Source organism: Poecilia latipinna, unplaced genomic scaffold (genome assembly GCF_001443285.1).
Source record: "Poecilia latipinna isolate Pla-1442-1.1 unplaced genomic scaffold, P_latipinna-1.0 Scaffold1620, whole genome shotgun sequence".
Taxonomy (NCBI): Eukaryota; Metazoa; Chordata; class Actinopteri; order Cyprinodontiformes; family Poeciliidae; genus Poecilia; species Poecilia latipinna.
In genome coordinates this window covers 23,561-47,235 of record NW_015114236.1, presented here as the reverse complement: position 1 = coordinate 47,235, position 23,675 = coordinate 23,561, and the positions used below count along the sequence as shown (strand labels likewise).

The window sequence follows — 23,675 nt, the reverse complement described above, 5'->3', positions numbered from 1 at the left end:
GTTGCTAGGTAACCAAAGAGTGAGTGAGGTTGTTGACGCCACCAGCTTCGCGAAGCTGGCTGCGAGAGGTAGAGCGGCTAAAGCCTTTCCTCCCCTGCCTACGTCCCCCAGAATGCTGTGCGGTTCTGGATTGGAGTTTAATGAAATTCTTGAACATTCTACCTGAAGTACTCTCTGTTTACATTGATCACGTGTCTATCGAAATATATATATTGTTGATTGATTACCCAGCCCTGTATCAGTGCAAGAAACCTTCTTTTAGCCAATTATCCCCCAGTGTTCAGCAGCAAGAGACAGAGAGAGAGAGAGAGAGAGAGAAAGAGAGAGTCTTGGGCTCCTCAACTCTCCAACCAGGGAGTTTTGAGGATTGTATTGTTTCCTAGGAATGCCAGAACACAAGAGTACAAAATTAAACAATGCAGCCCATAATCTCAAACAATCTACTCATGCAGTTTTCCATTTCGATTCGAGACATCTTGAGGTTGTTCCCCTTCGGTTTCTGCCAAAAACACATATTCTCAGCGTACTTCTTATCCGGCCAATAGCTGAGCTCAAACCACAGCTCTCTTGTCTGTCAGATGGAGCTCGCTTGAACAGAGCCTGCAGTCGGCTGCCCGCCGTTGCTTGCCAACTGTGTTGAAACGGCGTTTGGGATAGCGGCCCTCCTTTAGTGCCGTTCTTCAGGCGACTGAGCAGCAGTGCGCAGCATCGAATGGGGGAGGCGTGGTGTTGCGTTGGATAGGCCTTGTGTCTCAACAGGACGACTTCAAACCGTAGAAGACAAAACGACGACATGATCTAAAAACCAACCTACTCCCTACCACCTAGTTTCCTCTCCTCCTCACATCTCCGTCTCTTCGCTCCGCAGTGACGGATCCTTCAGGAAATTGTTCCGAGTCTGCCAGACATTTTCCTCCTGTAGCTGTTTATTTGTGTTTAGGTTGGGTCGGTTAGAGAACAGGGCGTCCGGATCCTCTCTCTCCTCTCCTCTCTCTCCAAGAGGGGAGGTTAAGCTCTTGGACTCTTTTTTTTTTCTTTTTACCATCTTGTGCCAAAAAAAACACTGATCCCCGATCAGCGCGGGTTTACCGTGTAAGTGATATAAGAGGCGAGGAGAAAGGAGCGGCCCGAAAAGACCCGGGCTGGGCTGGTTGGGACGCAATCAATGTGTGAGTGCACACGCGTGGATGTGCGGGCTTTGTGCGCATTAGGACGCAATCAGCGGCCCTTTTTCTCTGCGGTCCGCTTCTGCTCTCTGATTGGGATTTTGGCGAGTACCGGAGAGGAGGGAGAGCTTCTCTTTCCCTGCTTCCTGCGTGTCAGGGCTGGAGAAGCCTCACTGCCGTGTGGGAATCTCTGGTGCTTTACACATTAGCTTCATTGCACCCCCCTCCCCTCGTATCTCCCACAGCATTTTTTTTTTCATATCCACCTCCGTGTCAACATGTGTCTGTGTACGTGTGTGTCACTATGCATTAGGACTGCTCTGACCGGAAACGATGTTGGCTCCAGTCAGCTCCCCTAACATGTTAGCAGGTACCAGAGAAACTCTCCTCAAGGGAGGTTTGGGCGCACACAGGCGTCCACGTCCAAAAATAATCAAACCACGCACAAGGGACATGTGTGCGCCCACACACCTATCCCCGTCTTTGTTTGTCGTTCTTTTTTTTTTTTTTGCAGATTTTGATTCAGTGGACAACAGATGGGCTGACATCAACTCTCTCCTCCATAACAAGTACATCCTCTGTCTCTCTCCCAAGCCTTTACTGGCGCTCTCTGCTCTAATCTAGTGCTCAGGCAATTAGGCGGCTATTTGTTCATGGGGATACTGCAGGCATAAATGTCATTGATTGCCATCGACCGTTTTTCATCACTCAGATTGTGAGGATTTCACTAATATCCTTCCCCCCCTTCGTTCACTTACGTGTTTGGTTGAAAAAGTTCAGCAGAGAGCGTTGCATCCACTCCACTCCTCGCCTCGTCCCTCGCCTTTTCAAACGCCTCGTCCCATTTTGCTCTGCATCACCTGTTTGAGATGGGAAGCCCAGCGAGCCTGCGGCAGGAGTTATCATTTGTTTGTTTGTTTGTTTCGCCATTGCTGATGTGTGTTATTGTGTGCCGTGCAACACAAGGCCGGCTCAGTTGTCATAACTCTCCTCCGGAGGCCGGATTGAAAAGGTCAGTGAAAATGAAGCCGCTCTCGTTGTGGACGATGGATGGATTCGGCGCGCGCGCACTAAATCATCTTAAAACATTTGCGCAAATGCAAAACCCCACCCGCCTCCCTCCCACCTTTCTGATCATATTTTACATGTAGCGGCAGGAAAGGGGCGGAGCTCCAGATACTTCGTCTGCCACCGTTCTGGCTTGTTGATTTGTTCCAATTCCTCGGCTCTGGTTTCCCTCAGGGGGGAGTTCACTCGCAAATTACCTCCTCAGTCAGTTGAGGTTTTCAGAGCCCTCGTGCCCTTTGACATGCCACCGCTATCTCAACACATTCCGATCCATCCCAGCGGTTCTTTTATCGCGCTGATTTGTGGCTCGCCGCTCTGTAGGTGGATCGACTCCTCTCTGGAGTCCAGAGTCCCAAATCACCTTTCCTCTCAACAGCCACAAGAAAGGCCGGTAGAAAAAGAAAAAAAAACAAAAAAAAAACGAGCTAGTATGGATAAAGGTGGGTCGGTTTTATTATTATTATTTTTTTATCAACAGCTGGAAGTTAGCGAGTGAACCGGGGTTCACCTCGCACGATTATCAGTGCAAACGAAGCAAGACGAAAACTTCAATGAGCCTCCCGCTGAGTAGCGAGCTCGCTAAAGAGGCCTTCTGTGTACATCTGTCAGCTGATTTTTGCACATGTGCAACCTGACGATATCAGTGCCACCCACCAATACTTAGGAAATAGCTACCGGGATTTATCTTTTGCTAAGCTTCATACAAAGGCATTCACAAAGGGGGCAATGTAATAGGATAATAGGAGCTGTACTCTTTGTTAGCAGGCACTTTGCTTTACAGTGAAGGTTAAATGTCAGTTGAAATAGACATTTTAGGCTAACTGCATGGTGCCTGCACCCCTCATTTACTTAATAGTGGTGCAAACAGAAGGGACAACGGTAGTTTTCCGTCGAACATGAGTGACTTACTAATTATCTCCTACCATAATGGCATACTATAAATTTTTTTTTTAAACTGCATTTAGACGGAGCCCTCTCTCTGCAGATCATCAGAAACATGAAGTTGTTCAGCAGCCCCAAGCCTTCCTCTGAAGAATATATAATTAGTATAATAGAATGAAAATGGATGCACGTTTTTCATGATGTTTAAAGTTTCTGAGAGCAGACCGATTTGACTTTTATGAAAGTCAGATGGGATTCCAAAGTAGTTTTTTTTTTTTTTTTCCAATAGGGGCATTCCACACATTTTATCCAGAGCAGGGCTAACTTTTTTATTTTTTCCCCTTTTCTGTGGTCAGTGTGTGTTGAGGCAAGCAGATGACGCCCAAAGTGAATTTTCTGGCCTGCATGCAATATGCAGAAAACCTGCACAACATATTAACCCCAGCACACCATGTTAAGAGCGAAGCAGGGTGTCAGTGGCATCATGGTGTGGGGATGTTTTTTCTTCCGATAGAGACTGGTAAGCTTGTCAAGGAAAAACTAGTGAAATGGACAGACATAAATACAGAAGAATCAAGAAAAGATGCTTGTGTTCGCAAGAGACAATTGGATAAACATTAGCTAAAGTGTAATTAATTAAGCCCTGGTCTGGGACTTGAGATTGATATTCACAAACAATCTGCATCCACACCAATCGACCTTGGAGTTGTTTAGCAGAGAAAGGCTAAGTGGCTAAGGCTAGTCTGTATCTGTGCACAGCAGAAACATTTCCCCCTCCAAAATAAAACTGCAATTACTGAAATTGCATACCAAATAGACGTCATTTTTCAGTACACGTGCTTCTAAAAAAAAAAAAAGGTTTAAAAACCAAGAATCTGTCTCGCCCTTAAAATGACTTACTACTTTGTCCCACTGCAATCCCAGTGAAACACAGTGAACCCTGTGGTTGCACAGTGACAACATATGAAAAACTTCAACTGCTATAAATGCTCTCGCAGGACACCGTGCACGGCGAAACCTGCTGGATGGATATTTTAATTTGATATAAGCGACAGAAGGCCATCAGTCAACTCAACCAAAGATCCTTCTAACAAATGAGGATGGATCGGCGGGAGAGGGGATGAAAGTCGAAGCTGAAGTGCAGGTTTAAAAGTCATGTTGACTGATTGTCGATGCAGATTAATGGGTGGTTGTTTGAAAAAAGAAAAAAAAAAGGGAATAGTGGGCATCTCGCCCACTGTTGCTGTGACAAGAGAGAAGAAGAAGAAGAAAAAAGAAGCAAGATGGGATTAATGAAACACTAACGCAGAGATTCCCCACCCCTTGTTTTAACAAGGATGAAACTGTGTGCTCCTGGTTAACTGCACACATTGTTAGCTGAAAACAAGCCTTGCACACACATACATAATGGTTGGAAGCGAGACAAACAACGACGCAGCAACTCCCACATGAACAATATTAACCTTTAGCTTTTTGAGCTTGTGTTTGTGGGTGCGTCTGCGCCTCAGCATGTGTTGCATCTTCCCCTAACCTTTAACTTGCACCAATCAGAAGGTGAAATGCCACTTTTTTTCCTCTCCCTCTCTCTCTCTCTCTCTCTTTCTGACTCTCTCTCTGACCCAGTTTCTCCTTGACTTACTCCTCTCAACACGCAACATTTCAGCTGCTGTTTGTCAAATGATGCAGCATCATAGAGGAAGGACTACAGGAGCAACTCTGTATGTGTGTGTCGCTCAAGAAGTGTTTGTTCACCTGTTTGTTTTGTGTGTTTAAGGGGTGTTAATGCCTGTGCGCTGAAGTCTGCAACACAGTTTTAAAAAAACAAACAAAAAAAACAACAACAATAACGATCTAATAAATGAGGAGCGACGTTTACCGCGAACAAAGAAAACAAACGCGCTTCTGAAGTTATTGTATGATTAAAACAGTGCTTCCTCCTTTTCAGCCTAACTACTGATGTGGCTGATGTGAGGGAAAAGAAGCCTGCCGCTGTCACTTCCTCAGGCTCCTTTCCCAGTTTTTAGCCTGCAAGTGATTTGCACTAAACTGTTGGGGTTTTTCCGGGGCTGCAGCTCGATGATATCGGTGAAAAGAGCCATTACTGCCAATTAGCTACTCTGTCATTAGGGAGGACTGTGTGGGCTACTGGCAAAACTCTCCACACAACGGACTGCGTTACAGCTAAAATAGCTGGTAAAGTTTGAAACTGCCTTCTAAAAACGTTCCACATCGGCAGCGGTTCAGCCTTCGCAGGCTTTAATTTTACAGGCGGTCGTTACGGTTCTGGAATTAATATTGGAATAGCTTTGGGTGCTGGCGTTGCGTCGCATATTTTCGAAAACTATTTGCATCAGCTTAAAGCATTACCAGCGGTAACTCCTCACACCTCTCCGCCCCCCCCCCAACAGGTTACAGAGTTTTAATGCACCAATCGACCGCTTTCAAAACTCTGCACTCCCTCGGTGTACACCTGTCAGGTCGTGTGGGTTTCAGCCGAGAGGAGCGCTTGCACACCTCGAGCAGGCCACGCTTGCATTTGTATGTGTGAGCGTATGTGTGTGTGTGTGTGTGAGCGTATGTGTGTGTGTGTGTGAGCGCTCAGTGGATGTGTGAGTGATTAGGTAAAGGCAGGGCTGAGCAGGAGTCACTGGAGAGAGACTCAGGAAGCGATGTGCTTTAAAATGAGTCTGTCCACATCATGTCATGTTGGAGCGCGCTCAGTCTGTTCATGTTTGAGACAGATGACTTGCTCCGCTCCCCAAGGTCCCCCTGTTATTCTGCATCCTTTATCTCCAACTGATCCGACACACGGCCCACGCCATGTGTGTATGTACGTGTTTACTTGTCTGTGCCGGTGCGTGTGTGTGTGTGTGTGCGCGCGTGTGTGTGTGTGCTTTGACTGCATCATGTAGGACATTGTCCTCCACTTTATTGTGAACAAGGTTGTGAATGCATTGGAGTGCTTTTTTTCTTTAGTCTATTTTTTTCTTCCTACGTCAAATGAATAGTCTGTTAGGAGGCCGGAACATACCCAGAAACTCTCTCAACTTTGGACGTAAAAAATCGCTCCACATCGTCAGCTAAGACCGGAGCATCTCGGACCGACTTCACGTGGAGTTGCGAAAAACGGTACACATGCAGAACTCTTTAAGATGCACAAGAAAGTTTCTTGGAGGTACGCCCTAAACCCAACAGAAAGCTGGAAACCACTATTTTGACATTTTACACCCGTATTTAGCTCACGGCAACGGAGAAGTGAAATGCATTTTTTTTTTTCCTCTGTCTGACCCAGTTTCTCTTGAACTTATTCCTCTCGAAACAACATGTCAGCTTCTGTTGGCCAAATGATGCAATTTCAATGGGTACTTGCAGGAGTGTGAGTTTTTATGTGCCTCTGACTGACAACGTCCCCAGTGAACCTGGGTGCTAACTTGTTGACGTAGTATTGCCCATAAGGACGCAGGGCGAAGTACCGCCAAGGTTTCTTGCAACTTTAATTAGTTGAGAACAGCAAAAGTGGTTTTGGGGCTTATGAACTGCTGGTGTAATTTATTTGGTTTCTTCCTAAGTTAGATGAAGTTACTTCTTTTTTTTTTTTTTGAGGCCTGGCTATTCTCTCAAAAACTCCTAGAAAGTTTTGACTGTTAAAGGAGTAGGAAATTTATTTGTGTTGATACAGGTAGAAAAAAAAAAAAGAAGGGTTTTAATTGCTCGCCCATAAACTTCACCACCTTGGACGTGGCACATAAAGCTATAAAATTTGGTACACATGCAGAACTCATCAAGACGGTCAAAGTAATTATTGGAGGTATGCCCTATACCCAATTGATTGTTGGCTATGTCGGGCCACAATCATCATTTTGACTTTATGTATGGTAACGACTCCCCCCCCCCGGCCCCCACTTTCTCTGTCCCCGTTTCTGTTCCTCTGAACACACAATATTCCAGATGCAGTTTACTAAATGATTCAGGGTTTGCATTTTCATGATCCAGTGCTCACTTGACAATGTTCTTCACTTAAACAGGGCATGTACACTCGAGGGCAATCGTGCTTAAAACCTCCATCCATTACTTGTGCTCTGGAGCTGATGATGACGGCAGAAAGTTAAAAGTGATTCTTAAAACCTTGAATTTTCTCACACACAAAAAAAAAAACAAAGGAAAAAAAACCCCACTCTGCTCACATGTTAGGGTTGACAACCATTTATTTGTGTAAAACAACTCATCAGACCCCTTCTAGCTAAATAAATGTTGGTAGTTTTGTTGTTTTTATGGTGATTCGCTGTAAAAGTAGTTGCCCATTGAGACATAATTGAATATGAACTTTGATGTTCTGCAGGTTAGAAGTTTGTCCTAAACCCAAAACGAAGTCGGCCATTTTGGGTCAAAGCTGCCATTTTGACATTTGATGTAACAGCTTACAGCTTATTATTAGAGGGTGAAATGTACCAAAGGAAGTGGGCGGGGCCAGATTTCAAACTATTAATATTTGCGATTAAACAAAAAAATGACGCAAACAAAAAAAATCTCAACTATTCATCGTTAAATTTATCCCAGTTGGTGGTAATCAGGTTGGAAACAAAAACAACATGGAAAAAAAAAAGTGACATCACTTAAGCCCCGCCCACTGATAAGTCAGAGTGGCACGTTTTTCTCATAGACAGCGCTCTCTGACTCTTTTTGTCCATATCAGCGTAAAACTGTGTCAGGCGATAGATAAGCTGATGTTGCTAAACAAAACTATGATGACGTAAGAGGGTGTAGCTGTGGCTTTTGATATTATTACCACACAGTTTCAACTAGCGAAGCTCCAGTCTAACAACAGGCACTGGGTCATTGGGTCTGCTCTACATTGGACATAGCTGGACATCAATCCAACGGCAACGTGAAATCTTTGCGGCTGTGGTCAAACGTATCCACCGTTCCCTCCAGGAGACTTCAGACAGTCAGTTCCAGCTCCTGCTTTGATCGAGGTTTGTGAAATTCGGCACACATATGTAACCTCTCAAGATCTTAAATTAAAAAAAAAATAAAAAATAGTCTCTTGAAGATATCGTCCAAACCCAGTGCGCGGGGGAAACGTTTGTGCTTCCTCATGGGAGACTCGTGGTTTGCGGTCTGTTGAGGGATAAGGAAATGGAGAGTGGAAAGGTAAAAGCTCTGTCCCCGCTGGATCCACTGTGGAGGTGACACAACAGACACCCACAGAGAGAGAGAGAGAAAGAGAGAGAGAGAGAGAGAGATGCCAAACCTCTCTCTCTCTCTCTCTGACTGCAGACTGGGAGGCTGGCACAGACACTCCCTGTCTTTGAGCTACACACAAAGACACTTTGGGAGCTGCTGACAGGTCCTCTGCAGAGGTTAAAAGCTGTCATAAGTAGACTTGAAGCACCAGCCCAGTGGTGGTGCTGGCTGTGCAGGGCCTTAATGCCCAAGCCTTTTGCTCGGCAATGCGGGGCTGCTTTCTTGACTGATGTCCACGGACCACACACATCCAAGCACATCGACAGTAAAAAAAAAAAAATAAATAGGAGAACGGATTTGTTCATGAATATTTGTGAGCATATAGACACATCTTTTTTTAGTCGCTCACACATTTCGCAGGCCATGCACACACATCGCGATAAGTCCACATGCCCACACGTCGCAACTTTCAGCAGAGTTATTCAGATGTACACAGAATCCAAAGTACACACATTTAAGGAGTCTAATGGAGCGTTTAAGAGAAATTCTGAGTGTGAGTGAGAGAAGAAAGCTGGCATACACACACACACACACTCTCACACACACTCACGCACACGTGCATGCAATCCAAAGCACATATGCTTCCTCCACTTAAACAGAGAGCGATCACCTCCCACCTCCTCTTTCCAAACTCAGCTCGGCAGTCCCTCCTTCCCTCAACCCCTCACTTCATCACCTCCTTCCATATTCCCCTCGCAGGCATATGCACGCACAACTGTCCTATGTGCACACACACACGCACACACGCAGTTATGCCAGCACACATCAGACAGATCAGGTCTCACTCATCTGCCGTTCCTGCACTTTTTTCTGGAGAAGAAAAAAAAAAAAATCTCATGCATCTGCATCTTCTTTTGGCCTCCCTCGCCCTGTGCCCCACACACAAGCCCCACTTTTACCTCGCTAACATACATCAACACATGCATGCACACATGCAGAAAAAAACACACACCTCTATTTTACCTCACCCCCTCCCCTCACCCCACCCTGCGCTATAGCATAGTGCTTTCTGCTGGGAGGATTTAGAGGTACCCTGTAATTTTGCTGCTGGAGGAGCTTTTAAGTCCTGCCTGATCTTCTGGCTATGCAGGCAGCTTGCGCGTGTGCGTGTGCGTGTGCGTGTGTGTGTGTGTGTGTGTGTGTGTGTGTGTGTGTGTGTGTGTGTGTGTGTGAACTTGTATTTGTTTGTCTGCACGCCCATGTTGGTGTCTGCTGACTTCTCAGGACTGGAGTTTCATGCAAAAGTGTGAGAAACCAGTAAACCTTCTGACATTTTTTTATGTTATAACCACATTACAATTTACCAGGACTTCATGTGATAAAATAACACAAAATAGCCTTTAACATAATTGCTAAGACGAGGATAATTATTTGTGCTTTTAAAAGGATTTCTTTAATAACAGAAGTCAAATTTTTTTGAGTCTATTTTTAGGACCATCTTTCGTCTGCAGCTGCACCTGTAAGGCAGCTTCAGTCAGAACAGATTCTCAGCTGGATCATTGAGGTGTGAACTTTGACTGGGACATTATTGGATGTGAATATAATTAAATCTAAACCACCCCATTACACTCTGACTGCCTGACTTCCAGGATCGCCTTCTGGGAAGAGTATTCCCATAGCATGATGCTGCCACCACCATCTATCGCCATGGGAACGGAGTGTTCAGGTTGATGTCTAATGTTAGTTTCCAGCCTTACATATTATTTTTGATGTATGGGACAGTAAGGTCCTGACTACTTTGCTTAAAGTTAAAGAATAATGCAGGTTATTCTCCCCAGTTTGATCCAGATGGAAACTTTTTTTTTTTTAATTGGAGCAGAAAGATTAGAGATAAATTGAAATCTTATTCAAATACAAAGTACTAATCTTTACATAACCGCACTTTTTGCATTCTTTTGCAAAGACAAAATGTATCCAGCCCCAAACACAGAGGGGCCCCAAGTCCTGCTTATACTGCTCCGAGCTGACTACATTTTAATAAACACCTGTCAAATGTGTCTTTTAATAAGGTAAATCTGCAAAAAAAAAAAAAAAGAAAAAAAACATGAAAAAAAGAAAAGAGAAAAAAATGAAATAAAGAAAACCCTCAAGTTTTGGCTCTACAATAGTTTACACATTTCCTTCCAACAGCGACAGAAAAATCAGACTGTTTCATTTGTTTAATTAAACTATTACATCATCAGGTCAGTTTAAAAAAAGCAAAACAAAAACAAAACATCATCGTACAAGTGTTTATTAAATTTGTGACATTTTTCTGGCCCTCACGTCCTCTCGACTCCACAATTTTGGCCCAAGAGACAAAAAGTTTGGACACCCTGTCCTAGCCTGTCAGTTTGGGTGGCTACAGCTGCTCCATGCTCTCTCTTTTTTCACTTAATGGATTAAGCAGTGCTGTGTAATATATTTTGGGATATTGGTTTTTAACCTGACCTCTAAAACATCCTTCTTTGGCTGTTTCTGTGTTCCTTGTTCTTCACGATGCCGTTTGCTCACTACTATTCCCTAACAAAAGGCCTTCCACAGAAGCGATGCAGTTACAGCGAGATGAAAGTACACACAGTTGGCGCTGATGCTTGTTTTTATTTAGAGGTATCAGAGTAAAAAGGGGGTCTGCAGAGAAAAATGTTAAAGTACCCTATTAATCCAATCCCAAACATACATCCATGTAAGAATTATCCTCTTTATCGTTGAAAAATGCCTTTCTAAATGTAATGATGTTTGTAACGAGACAAAATGTGAGCCGGTGTGTGTGTGTGTGAGAGTGAGGGAGCAGACTAATCGGGATGTGGGAGAGGAGCTCCCCCTCTGGCTGTGGAGAGACGCAGGGGAGCAGAGCAACAGTTGCATTCACGCCGGGCAGCTAAGCACCACAAACCTTGACCCCTTACCCTGCTTACCGTTACACCGCGGCCAAGCGGCTCCTGGGAGCAGACGGCACGCAGTAACATCAGAGGTACCGCGTGGCGAAGCTTTAAGCGACCGCCACCAAAAGGAAAGGCAACAGAGAAGCAGAGAGAGATGAGAAAATCAGCTGTGTCCACCCTCATTACTCAAAACCACATTTGTTCTGACCCAAATTCAATATTGGATACACAAAATAGCATAAAAAATTTGCTTGTCAAGCGTTGAAGCTGTGACAATTTTATATTGTCTGCCAGGTTCTATTACGACAGAGAAGCATGAGGCAGAGAGGAGAGGAAAAAAAACATCAGCCAAGCCGAGAGCGCTCGACTCATCTGAGATGATAAAAAGAGAAAAAAAAAAAAGTCTAAACGAATCTTCTTGGCTGATGCCAAACCTACAGACGAGGCTATGTGGGAGAGAGACGGCGAGCAGGAGGGCTGGAAGGTTGATTACTGATTTCCATTCCTATTTCTGGGACAAAAGAAATGGAAGTGTGATGGGCTGGGACATCTATTTAGATCCATTTCATTCCACTATAATCAGGCTTTAGCCATGCCCTAATACTCAGGATTAGAAAAGGTTCAAAGTGCAAACATCCAGATCCCCCCAGTATTATTCCAGTCTGTCAACCCCTGTCTGTATGTGTTTTTTCATCCACATATACGCGTGTGCGTGTGTGTGCATGTGTGTGTGTGCGCGTGTGCGCATGCTTCCCCTGTGTGCGCGCCAGGTCTGCCGGGGAGGGTTATCTCTGGAATCAGGCACATAAACCTAATCTAACCCTCCCTGTGCTCGTTCAGGAGTGAAATATTTTGTGCAAATAGGCTCTCTTTTGCTTCTCAGCACTTCAGTTCTGCCCGACTAATGTAAACAAAAACCCAGATAGGGAAATCGCAGCTCTGAGAAATGGACATTTTTATGGCGATGCTCTGTTTGATACGTAAACACGCTGACTGGAATGGAGTGTGTCGTTTTTGTGCCCTGCTTTGCTCGAAAAACGCGATGAAGCGGCTCCGCGCGGCGGCGGCGGTGTTTTCTTCTTCCCCGCCTTGACGCTAACCGAGAGTGATCCGATGGTAGTTGTCGCCCGCTTATGTATTTATCTCCCATTTCTCTTTTTGGGGGGGGGGGAATGTAGACATTATTGACAGTGGTTACTGCGCCTACCGTTTTCCCTGCCTTTGCTCTTCTGAGTGGGAGTCTGAATGCTGTGGGTGAGAGGCAGCCAATGAATGTCACCTCTCATCCACATTCTCATTAAACAACCTGCTCTCTGTCTGTCACATGGGCTGTATCCATCCCTGCGCTTGTGCTCTGGGCAGATGTTGCGCACGCAAACGTGCACGCCGCGGCTAGCTCCACACTGAGCCTATTGCTCTGTGTGAAAGCTTCCCCTCCCCACCCGCCTCGTCCCCACTCCTCCTGGGCCGAACAGGAATAATAAGCAGTAGATGATTCATGATGGATATGGGGCGGGTTGGGGGGGATGTATTCACCAGGACCACCTGAGTGACCTCATTTAGCAGACCTGAGAATAAATATAGACCGCTGCACCGCGCTCCAGCCTTAGCATGTGTTGTCTGGACCACTCAGCGCTGGTATCCCGCAACACGTCTCCCACTCCTCTTCCCAGAGCACCTTGGGGAACAGTCCTTCCTCTCCACCCCGAATGTCCTTGTGAAATCTGGGTTTTTTTTAGTCGATTGTTGAGGCCTTCACTCGAATATGAATGTTAAATGGGAAATTTCTGGGATTTTCATAGCCCTCTGTTGAAGAGGCAACTGTTTTGGTATCGTTACTTATCATAAGTCCAAGCTGGTTTGTTGCAAAGACTAAAGCTAACGACTAGTTTGGATTGGACCAAGACAAAAGGTCCGTTCATTCACACCACCTTTGCTTAGGCCGCTTTGTTCAAACTGTAGTTCGTTTGCCTGGAAAGTCTGGTTCATTTGGGGAGGTGTGAATTCTTACATGAATTCTGATGTGGACCAAAGAACTAGCAAAACAGAGTTAGCATAAACAGCTACGTTTAAGCCTGGAGTTGTTTTAAAAGTGTGGAAGTTTGTTTTTTTCTCCTGTCAGACTTCCCACCAAACATTAACATCGGCGCAGGGGTTTTTTTTTAGGACGCCTTTATTTAACCCTGAAAATTATGCTGAAAATTTGACTTCTTTTTAGCCCACATGTCTAAATTTAGCCTGAACAAAGATGTTTAAAACCAGTTTGCACAGTGGAGCAACCCCCCCCCCCCCCCCTTTTCAGCCAGATTCAGACATCTGTAGATGTCTTTATGCAGCAGAATTTTCACTTTTGGCTTTTCTGCACTTTTTCACATTAATTAGAAGAAAGGCATCATCATCTTTTGAAACTTTGCTCACGGGGTTTAAAGCCGCTGGCTTCAGGCTCCACTACCAACGAATCTGGATTTATTCTGTATGAGTTAACTACTGCAGGTAAGTTCTGTTGAAACTTACAACGTTTCAACAGAACTTTACTTTAAAACAACCTCCTTTAATATGTTTTCTTGTAGGCAAAAATACAGTAGAAGAACATATGTAGCGCTGGAACAGGAGCTTTGCTCTTGGCTCACGTCATTGTACTGTAGATATTTCCCAACATCAACATTTGGCACCTGGTTTCTCTTATGACTTCAGCAGCTGTAGATCTTTTGTTCTCCCACTAGTCACTCTGTGGCCAACGATCCACACCCACAAAGAGGGTCTTAAATCACACAAACCCCCTCTTATGGAGCCAGCCGCTTTCTTTCAAAAACGCAGCATTCCTTCATGCAATGACCACTTCTTTTGGGTATTCTGGACCGCTGAGTTTGTTCCACTCAATCATTAGCGGTGGACCGGTCCTGTCTTTGTTCTTCGTCCTGTCATCCCTTCATCCCTCCCTTGTGTTTTTATCTCTGCCGAGACACACAGGAAGACCCATTTCCCCACTTTCCTCCCTCCAAAACGCGACATGACTGTTGGCCTTTTAATATCTGGAAATCCAGATTTGGATTAACGTCAGCGCTCGGGGGATGAAACGAGAGGGAGCAAGAGAGAGAGAGAAAGAGACGAGGGAAAAATTGAACGAGAGGAAGAGAAGATAGAGTGAGAGGCTTTTAGATTAAAATACCAAAAAAAAAAATCTGGCAGTGTGTCCTTGTTGTCGAGTGGGGTTAGGGAGTTTGACAAACGTGGCTGGCACAGTTGTAGCATGATCTCTTGACACGATAGATGTGAGTAAACCGAAATCAGCCGAGGCAGAGGCTCCAGGTCCGTTTGAAGATTTGCAGCGCATTTTTTGAGAGCGCGCAACAGTTGGTTCCTGCAGTTGATTTCCATCTTGAGCAGCGCTTAAAAGATGGATTCGCAGAAGGAAATGTGGTTATGATCGGACACAGTTAATCAGATTATGAAGTTCCAGCGGTACAGTAATGGCTTGAATTATGTGACGTTGTACATGGTCTGAATGCAAACAACATGTGAAGCGATCATCTTTATAAATCCAGCTCCCTTTCAGTCGCTGGGCTAAACAGGAGCCTCAAAGGGCCAACTTATCATTATGCCACATCAGCGATGCAGAGGCCCCATTCAGCCAGCCTGAAGGAATGGTTAATTTAGACGACAGGAGTAAGTTAACACTGAGAAGATTTGCTCTCCCTGAGTGGATATAAAATTCACTCTTAGTGAGATTATTCAAGCGCCTTTGAGCTTGAGCTTCAAAGAGGTTCGACTTTTTTTTTTTTCTTTTCTGGTGTAACTTTCCCCTGGAAACGGGGGGGAAAATGGAAAGAGGAGAGGAAACTGGGTGTAAAATCACAGATCAGGTTATAGTGCTTGTATCAGCACCCACTCTATCACAACCGGGTGCAGTCCAGTTCACCTCTCCGTCACGTTAAACAAGTCACGGCTCCTTGGTTACACTCTGAGAACTGCTGGGTTCAAAACAACCTAGATTCAGGCCAGAATAATAATAATAATAATAATAATAATAATAATAATAATAAACTGACTCTTGCCAAATGTGAAGACTTACCAATAACCTAGATTACTGAAGAAGTATTTCCTTCTCTCCATTTTCAACTCTTGCCTTATACCCGTTACCCCAGCTTCGGTGCTGACATCCAGGACTTGAGCTGCATGTAATCTGAAAATTATGTGATTCAAAAGATATTCGTAAAAACCCTGATGACTGTGTTTCTCATCTGTACCTTCAACATGGCGACTTTTAGCATTTTGGGCACTGTAGTCTGTGTGGAGTGGATTTATTGCAGGAGAGCTACGTTCATCAGAGAGGATATTACAATTGTACACAAAGAACGAATTATGTCATTTCTAATAGTCCAACATTTGTGTTGAATATATGCGGTTTGCGTATACTGCGGAGCGGTAACCCTGGACACCCCGACAACTTGGAGTGAGTATCTGACCAGGTTTTAGGGAAGATGGCAGAAAGTTGGGAGAAAATTTACCCTTTTTAGTAGAACAACTAGAAACTTTGCTACTGTGAGGCTCAAAATTATTTTTATGAATTCACTGGGCATTGAAAGAGATCAAATAAAAAACAGCATCTTCATGCTATTTAAGACTTTTATTAGCAAATTTCATACTAATTTTGTATTAACTTTTTTGAACAGTTCTTGTAGATGCTACCAGCAGTCTGTTGGTTATTTAATTTTTATTTTTTATTTTTTTGCTGTGGTGAATGGTAGTATTAACCTATGGTAAACACACTCATTATCACACTCAGGTTGTTTTTCATTTACTTGCTTTATGTCAGATTTACAACCGACATCAAACTTTTGGTCCAAGAAAAACGTTTTTGATTTACTATTACTATAAAATTTTAAACCAACCTAATAGTTGGGTAATATTTTTAAGGAATAAAAACACAAAAACAACTGATTTGAAACACAAACAAATGCTTTTTAACCTACAAGAAAAGTTTCCATTCTAATAACATTTTATTCTTCACAATAGTGGCTAAAAGTCGTAATATGAGTGGAGTCGTTTGCTACATTTAAGTGGACATAATTTTTTGATATAATTAATAATGGTTTTCTTTTCAAAAGTCTAAGCATTATTAGGATCAAGCCAAAACTATTATTAGAATTTGTATTTGAATAAACATGTATCCAGATTGTATGGATGTTTTATTTTACAAAAGCTCCTACAAAGTTTGTGGAAGTATGGGATTTGATAATGTAATTTTCCAGAACTGAATAAGTATGAAGAAAAGAATATGTAGAACAAATGTTTGTGGTTCTGAAGGGTTCAGGCTCCAAGTAAACTCTTTTCACTTGACTCAAATTTTTCACATTAAAGCTCGATTTCCTGGTAATGTCTGAGAAAACGTGAAAATTGTCAGTTTTTGTGATGAACATCCCGCTTTAGGTTCACTTTTTATTGTAAATTAAATTAAAAAAAACTGAATCCGTCTTTTAATGCTCATTCAGATAAAACACTTTAGTGAGTCACAGCTGTTTAAAATCTTACCGACATACCAAATCTCATCCAACAAATTTAGCTTGATGTATTGTTTAGGTAAAACTACTTAACATTTAGTTTAAAGAAATAACGCCGCAGCTTTTATAGATTACAGGACGTAGATAACTCACCAGGCTCTCTAAGCCTGGAGCGCTCCTTCACATTAATGCTGCACGTAAATTTGAAATGTTGTTCTGTTCGTGCACGGCACTTAGTTGTCCAGGCCCCTCCTGTGTATTTCAGTGTCCACTTCCCTCAGCTGTGTTGAGTCTACACCAGAGTTTATGGGGGGGCCGATGGGGATTTGGTTGATTTCGCCAAAGAGCTCCTGACAAGATGTTATCACAGCGAGCCTCACAAATTATCACGCACTCCGGCTATGCTAGCAAAATGTTGTGCTTGCCCTCGTAATTTAGAGGCCGAGCGCCATCTGATAGCGTAACACAATATTAGTGCTGTTCATTATTTCGTTTTGTTCAATTTCTCTGAAGTAAAGAAGCTGGAATCCCTCGGGATGGGGGGGAGGTGACAAAATGTCAGCATTAATAACACTTAGGAATGACAGGACATGAATCAACTAGATGAGCCTTTCTTTTTTTGTTGTTGTTTTCCGTAGCTGCGGAGCCACATTTCAACAGCTTGATACAGGAGTTTATAGCAAGTAATCGCATGTAGAAACATTGATTCAGCCATGCCAGTAAGTATTCCAGTGTTTGTCAGGCATTGTTTGGACCCGCATCCCCTCCCCTCCTTCCTCTGCCCCGCAGCCAAGTTTGCTTCTCTTTGTGCTGTCATTAGATAAGCATCCTCTCCAAGACAATGTCATCGTAATGAGGGTGCCATCTGAAGCAATCACCCTGGGAGATGGTTATTGAGTTAAGAGGGACGGAAAGGAAGGAGGAGAGGCAGACATTACAGATATGTATATATAAAAAGTGGAATGATTTGAGACCTAGATGGATAAGGCGAGGAAGAGAAACAAAAGCAATTGAGAGGAAGGAAAAGAGCAGAGTAAGCGGTCATGGAGATCATTTGGGGAATTCCAAACTTAGAGCCATCGTCTCATGTCCCAATGCGCACACACATACACAACCTCGTGCTTAACTGCTCAGTGCTAAGGTTGGAGTCACACTCTGTCTCCCCGGGTCATTATCATGGGCCTGGAAATAGACAGCCAATTGTGTCGCGGCGCGTGAAGAGACCGTGACATTGGATAAACAACGCCGGACCCCTAAACTCTCCTTCCTCGGCCGGATCAGAGCCGGGCTTTGAAACGAGCGGAGACACTCCGCGTGTCCGTGCACTAATTTAGAAATGGATGCAGCAAGAACTTTGAGCGAGGCATTTAGCTCGCTGCACTACCAGCAAGTGGTGACACATGTGGCCCAGAGGGAGTTAGCTGCTCGAAGGACTTGGCAGGCAGCTGGAGCTTTGGTAGCCGTGCCTCACTGCTAAACTATGCGCAAACAGAAAACACACACACAAACTCGCACACACTGTTTGAGGTCTAACCGAGTTCCTCTTCGCCACCTCAGTGGACTGTAATGTTGTTCCTTTGCGTTTGACTTCACTATCTTATGTTAATGAGAGGTGGCGTTGAGAGGCGCTGGCCACTGATTGAGGGTGAGAACTGCTAATCACTGCAACAGCTAATCAGAGCTTGTCGTAAATATTGATTAGTTCTGTGCGTTATGGACGTGCTCATTAACCAACGTGTCACCATCTCTCCTCTTTCTTCTGCCTTCTTTCTTCCCTCCACCCTTCTCTTCGTCCTGCTTCCTCCATCCCTCCTCCCCCACCTCCGCCCTCCAGCAACCTCCAACGGCACGATCGAGGGCCTGGAGAACCGCGAGGGAGGCGTGTGCAAGAGCCGAGCCATGAAAGTCATCATGAAAGTCGGGCAAGGTAAGTGTGCGCTCACCTCACATGTAGAACACAAAGAAAAGCGCTGCTGCCTTGAAGCCATGTTTCACTTTGGTGTGACATTTCCATTTAACGCCGTGTGTGCCTGCCGTGACTTTGTCCGCCAGCAGCGTCCGACGAGACGCGATCTCTGGAACTGTAGAGCTGTTCTGTGTAAAACACTTGCCAGCAGGGTTTCTCCAATTTTCCTTTCAGAATTGTTACCAACCTCTATATCATGTTTAAATTTTGATAAAATAATGAAGTTGACATTCTTTTGATGTTAAAGAAATACATTCAACAAATTTTCTTGTTTCATTTCCATTTTAACCCTGAAAATGTTTTTTAAAAAAAAAAACAGACGTGTGTGTGTGATGATTTCTGTCAAACTGTGTTGCCCTTCTGTCAAAATAGAAGTTGTAGTTTTAAAATTGAAGTCATTACATGGCAATTACAGTGATATTATAGCTCATGCCATAATAAGCTGTAATATCAGCAGGAGGGTGGAAAGCTATAAAGCCAACTTCTGTAATGTTATGTAAGTAATCTAATTAGTTAGCTGGTTCCTAACTAACTAGTTAGGAACCAGCTATTGCTATTATATTTATATATAAATATAATAGCATTAATTTGGGTAAATGCCGTTACCCAAATTATCTGCACCCTCTTACACGTCTCACTGATTCTTGGTGTTATGTGAGTTGATTTTTCTCTTTTGTTTGCAACATTCAGCCATATTTCTCAATCAGTGGGGGCTCGTCCGGGATGTACAAATTACAATAACATTCAAATTACAATAACATTCAAATTACAATGAATTTGAACGTCTGAAAACAATTAATTGGCAGTTCAATTCAGAAAGTAAAACTAAAATGTGAAATTGATTATTGTAATATAGTGAAGTACTTTAAGCATATATTTCTGCTGGTTTCTGTTAATTTTGATCATTGGCGCCTAAAATTCAGGTGGGGGGGGGGGTTCAGACTATTTCTAAAGAAGCTGGCTGTTCACAGTGGTGTGTTTCCAAGCATGGAATTATTAGAAAGTTGAGGGAAAGAAATAACTGTATTAGAAAAAGGGGCACAATCAAGTAGGATAATCACAGCATTATGAAGCAAAGAAAATTCAAGAACTTGGGGGAGATTCACAAAGTGTGGGTGGTGGTAAATGTCAGAGCTTCAGAAACTATAACATATTTTCAGAATGAAGACTTACGCTGTCACATTCCTCGTCTTAACATTCGTGAATCAGCGACAATGTCAGAACCGTCTTTACTGGGCTAAGGAGAGAAAGGACAGAACTGCTGCTTAGTGGTTCAAATTCCTCCATTCACATTAAAGTAAAGAAGAAAAAAAGAAGTGCTTTTTTTTTAATTTGGAAAATCAAGGTACCAGAATCTGGAGGAAGATTGGAAAAACATGTTTTTTCCTTCTCTCATTGATTGTTCATTCTGAGATTTTATAATTGGCTCATAAATGAGACAGCTGAAATGTGTCTCGGTTACAATATTTTTACAATTAACTGCTTCCTGAGCTTTTTGCTCATATTATCTGATGATAGTGTCACAGTCAATTGGATTTATCTACACCGAAGTGGAGATAGGGAAAGTGTTCATGAATAAATCCATATCAAATATTATACAAATGAGCAGAACCTCAGATATTACAATTCAAACCAAGGTAATTCATCTTCATATAAAGTTCAAGGACCACTTTGGGTTTCATGAATTCTTTATAAGATCTTTTCCCCCTCAATAACTACAGCATCCTCTACAATTATTGGCAATATTTGGTAAAGACGTGTTCAAAAACCTTTATCTGACTGCGTAGACTTTATGGCTCTAGGATGTAACTAATTCCCTGCTTTGCAGATATTCTTCCTCCTGAGTGTGGCGGTGAGATAAATATGGGTCCTTGTCCAGCCTTGTTTATCTCAGTTGCCTTTAAGCCTTTTAATTATTGCACTGACAGTCTAGATAGACAAGCTTAGACAAGTAGTTACTTTCATGTAGCCATTTCCTGACTTAGGAACACACATTTCACATTACTTAAATATTTTCTAGATTTTCCTATTTTGAAGAGTAGCTTAGATAACTTGACTTCAGTAGTTATTCAGTATTTTCCATGATCTGTTAATTAAATTCTTTTAGTGACAGAGAAAAGTAAAAGTAATGTCTCTCTACCTGGTGAGAGGTGCCAATTTGGATCTAATGTGGCAGATTTTCCCCCCCACCTATTTAATGTTTTTAAATTAAAGTTACTCTTTTCAAAATATTTCAGTATAATTTTGTTCTTTTGTATTAAAATATTTATTTTAACATCATTATACACACTTGTATCAAAAATTATGTACTTTAAAGACAATTTGGAGTTAATAATTAACCCAACAACCATGTTTTTGGACTGCAGGAGGAAGCTGGAGTACCTGGAGAGAACTAATGCCTGAACAAGGAGAACATGGAAACTCCACACATTCAGACTTCTAAGAAAAATAGAAACTTTAACCAAAAGCGAAGCAGCTTAAAGTGTAATTCATTGATGTCAAGTGCAGTAAAACTGCTTGATCATAATTAAAAGTGAGAGACAATAATTATCTGTTTACTTGTGGGGGGTTTCTGTCTGTGGGAAGCGACCACGACTCAGGACCCCTGCATGCACCGCGCTGTGTCATTTCTGCAGCGTGATGAAGTGATCCGATTAGCTCGCCATCGAATTCCTGTCCAGGAATTTTGGATGTAAAGTTTCAAGTTGCACTGATGGAAAACGGACCGCCGCTGCGTACGCCGCGATATACGATTGCATAGGCCCGTATTATGACAGATGATCGTATCCACGTCGCCCGCCCGGCCCTGCGGGGGGAATCGAGACATGTTGAATGACTCTCATATACCAATGAACAGCACGCGCAAGCTGTGTAGAAAAGAAATCCGAAAGAAATAACAAACAAATGACTGATGACTTTCATGGAATAACTCCACTTCCAAGTTGCAGGAGTTGCCCTCTGATGTTCCTCGGCTGCGATTCTCGCCCTGCGGACGCCCGTTTGATATTTTCCATGTAAGTGCGCGGCCCGGGGTGTACGTCATCTTAAAAATGCTGGAGGTAAACAGGCAAGTTTTGTTTAGATATCCTTGGACGCGGCATTTGGATCGCATCACGCATTTCTCTTTTCCACGCCGCTCCGCTTTGCGATCCGGACCTCTACATCCTGGCTTTGACAGAGTACAGTACACAGATGTGTTGCTGTGTAAACAGTTCCTGCGTCCTCAGAGCGGTTTGTTTTGACCCAAACAGACAGTAAGAGGAACATCTGCCCACCACGGCGATCCGATTCCAGACTAAGAGTTGGATCTCACTGAATCAGAAATAAACTGAAGAGACACTGTAAAAAGAAATAAAAAAATGAAAATGGAGCGTGTGTGGGAATCTGTGGATGTGCCAGAGAGTGAGATGACAACATTGTATCCTGTGCAGAATGTGGGGGAGTAGAAACTAACAAGCTGCTGATGCTAGCAAGGTTTGAGCGGGAACAAATTCAGCAGATGCGGTGAAAAAAATACCCACAGCCATCTCAGAGACAGACAGCCTCTGCGTCTGCTCTCCATGTAGGTCATTTTGAGCAGCCGATGGCCTGGGATTGTGACTCTTGCGTGGCGGGGGCTGACAACAACAACGCTGCGTGAGCGCAGGCGGGCCGACACAGAGCTATCTAGGAGAAACAGTTCCATATTCTAATGGGAGCTGAAAACGAGATTGGGTTGTGGGGGGCGGAGGGCTCGTTTTCGAGGAAACTTCCAGGAAAGTTCCTCTCAGTCAGGGTCTGCTGCCGTGGCTCCCGGCTGTTCCTCAACTTCGGCAGAGCCGTGCACTCATTTCCCAAAATCGCTCACCCGGCGGAGCTGTCACTCACAGTCGATGCGCCCTAAAAACCCTTTTTCGGATAGATGCAGCGTGCCCAGCTGCTGCTGCTTTCAAAAAGTCGGTTTCTGGGGCTGGGATGCGTAATGCGCCCGTCCAGCCCACTGGGCTATTTGAAGCAGGGTGTTGATTTGGTTGCTTTTAAGTGATTGTCTTTTTTGTTGTTGTTTTGTTTTGTTTTTTTCTTCCATTAAGTTTCAAGGGTGGCCATCCTCCACATGTAAGGGTTTGAATTTTTCTTGTTCCTACTCTTGCCGTACAGCTGGTTGCTGCGAGTGCAGAAAGTGCTGAAAATGTCAAATATAATTCCCAGAATGAAGGCCTATTTTAACACCGAATAGGTGGCATATAAGAAAGTACTTTGACATTATGCATTTCAGGGGACTTTTCCTCACTATTTCCACTTTACGAGCAGCTGCACTTCCTTTCTGTTAGCATTCTCCCTTTAATGTGGTGTTAGTACAGATAAAAGATTAACAAATAAAATATATAAATAAAATGCATATTTTAAGAGCCCGTTCTGCCGTCTGGTAGTTGAGGCTTTTCTCTCTTTTATTAGCTATTTGATGAAACTTGAAGAAGTCGTGCCTCAGGGCAATATTTCTGCATATTTTTTTCGTCTCTTCTCCAAAATTAAACATAAAAATCCTCACTAGACTAATCAATAATGAAAACAGACATTATTCACTCCCCCCCCGAGGCGCTTCCTTCTGCAGCCACAGTGTGTTTTGTCTTAGCAAACACAATAAAAACTAAAGCCCCGCTCGGTTCTGACCCCAGATGTTATTGTGTGTTCGATTCAAACATCCTCCGTCTCTGCAGCTCCGTGCCTTCTGCTCGCCAAGATCACACTGCACCCCTCCAACCCTCTCTCCTGTGTCCGCTTCCAATCTTTCTGCACATTGTGCTGTGTACTTTGGAGATTGATTCCAGTATAAAATGTGCACAGATTCTTTTAGACACATTTATGATGCATGTGTGTTTGCCAGTATTTGTCTTTTTAGCACTTTGACATCAAAGAAGCTTCGATGTTTGGTGATTTGACAGGGGGGGGGGGGGGCCTAAAAAAAAAGCAAAATTGTGAAGGGAAAGCAAATTTTTTAAAAATT

At 43.4% G+C, this 23,675-nt stretch overlaps 1 protein-coding gene and 1 long non-coding RNA gene across 7 annotated transcripts in view; one reads left to right on the top strand and one right to left on the bottom strand.

The window, feature by feature from the left end:
* efnb1 (ephrin-B1) overlaps positions 1 to 23,675 on the top strand; it is a 150,668-nt gene that overhangs the window by 111,724 nt on the left and 15,269 nt on the right. For all 6 annotated transcript variants that reach the window (XM_015059323.1, XM_015059321.1, XM_015059326.1 and 3 more), the window contains one exon: positions 18,560 to 18,652. In XM_015059323.1, the coding sequence (XP_014914809.1) occupies positions 18,560 to 18,652 (93 nt within the window). The remainder of the gene's footprint in view (positions 1 to 18,559; positions 18,653 to 23,675) is intronic.
* On the bottom strand, positions 4,231 to 15,196 carry LOC106964073 (uncharacterized). Its single transcript, XR_001428317.1, has 2 exons — positions 8,368 to 15,196; positions 4,231 to 4,714 (listed from the first exon to the last, which is right to left on the bottom strand). It is a non-coding gene; the product is annotated as an uncharacterized LOC106964073 (long non-coding RNA).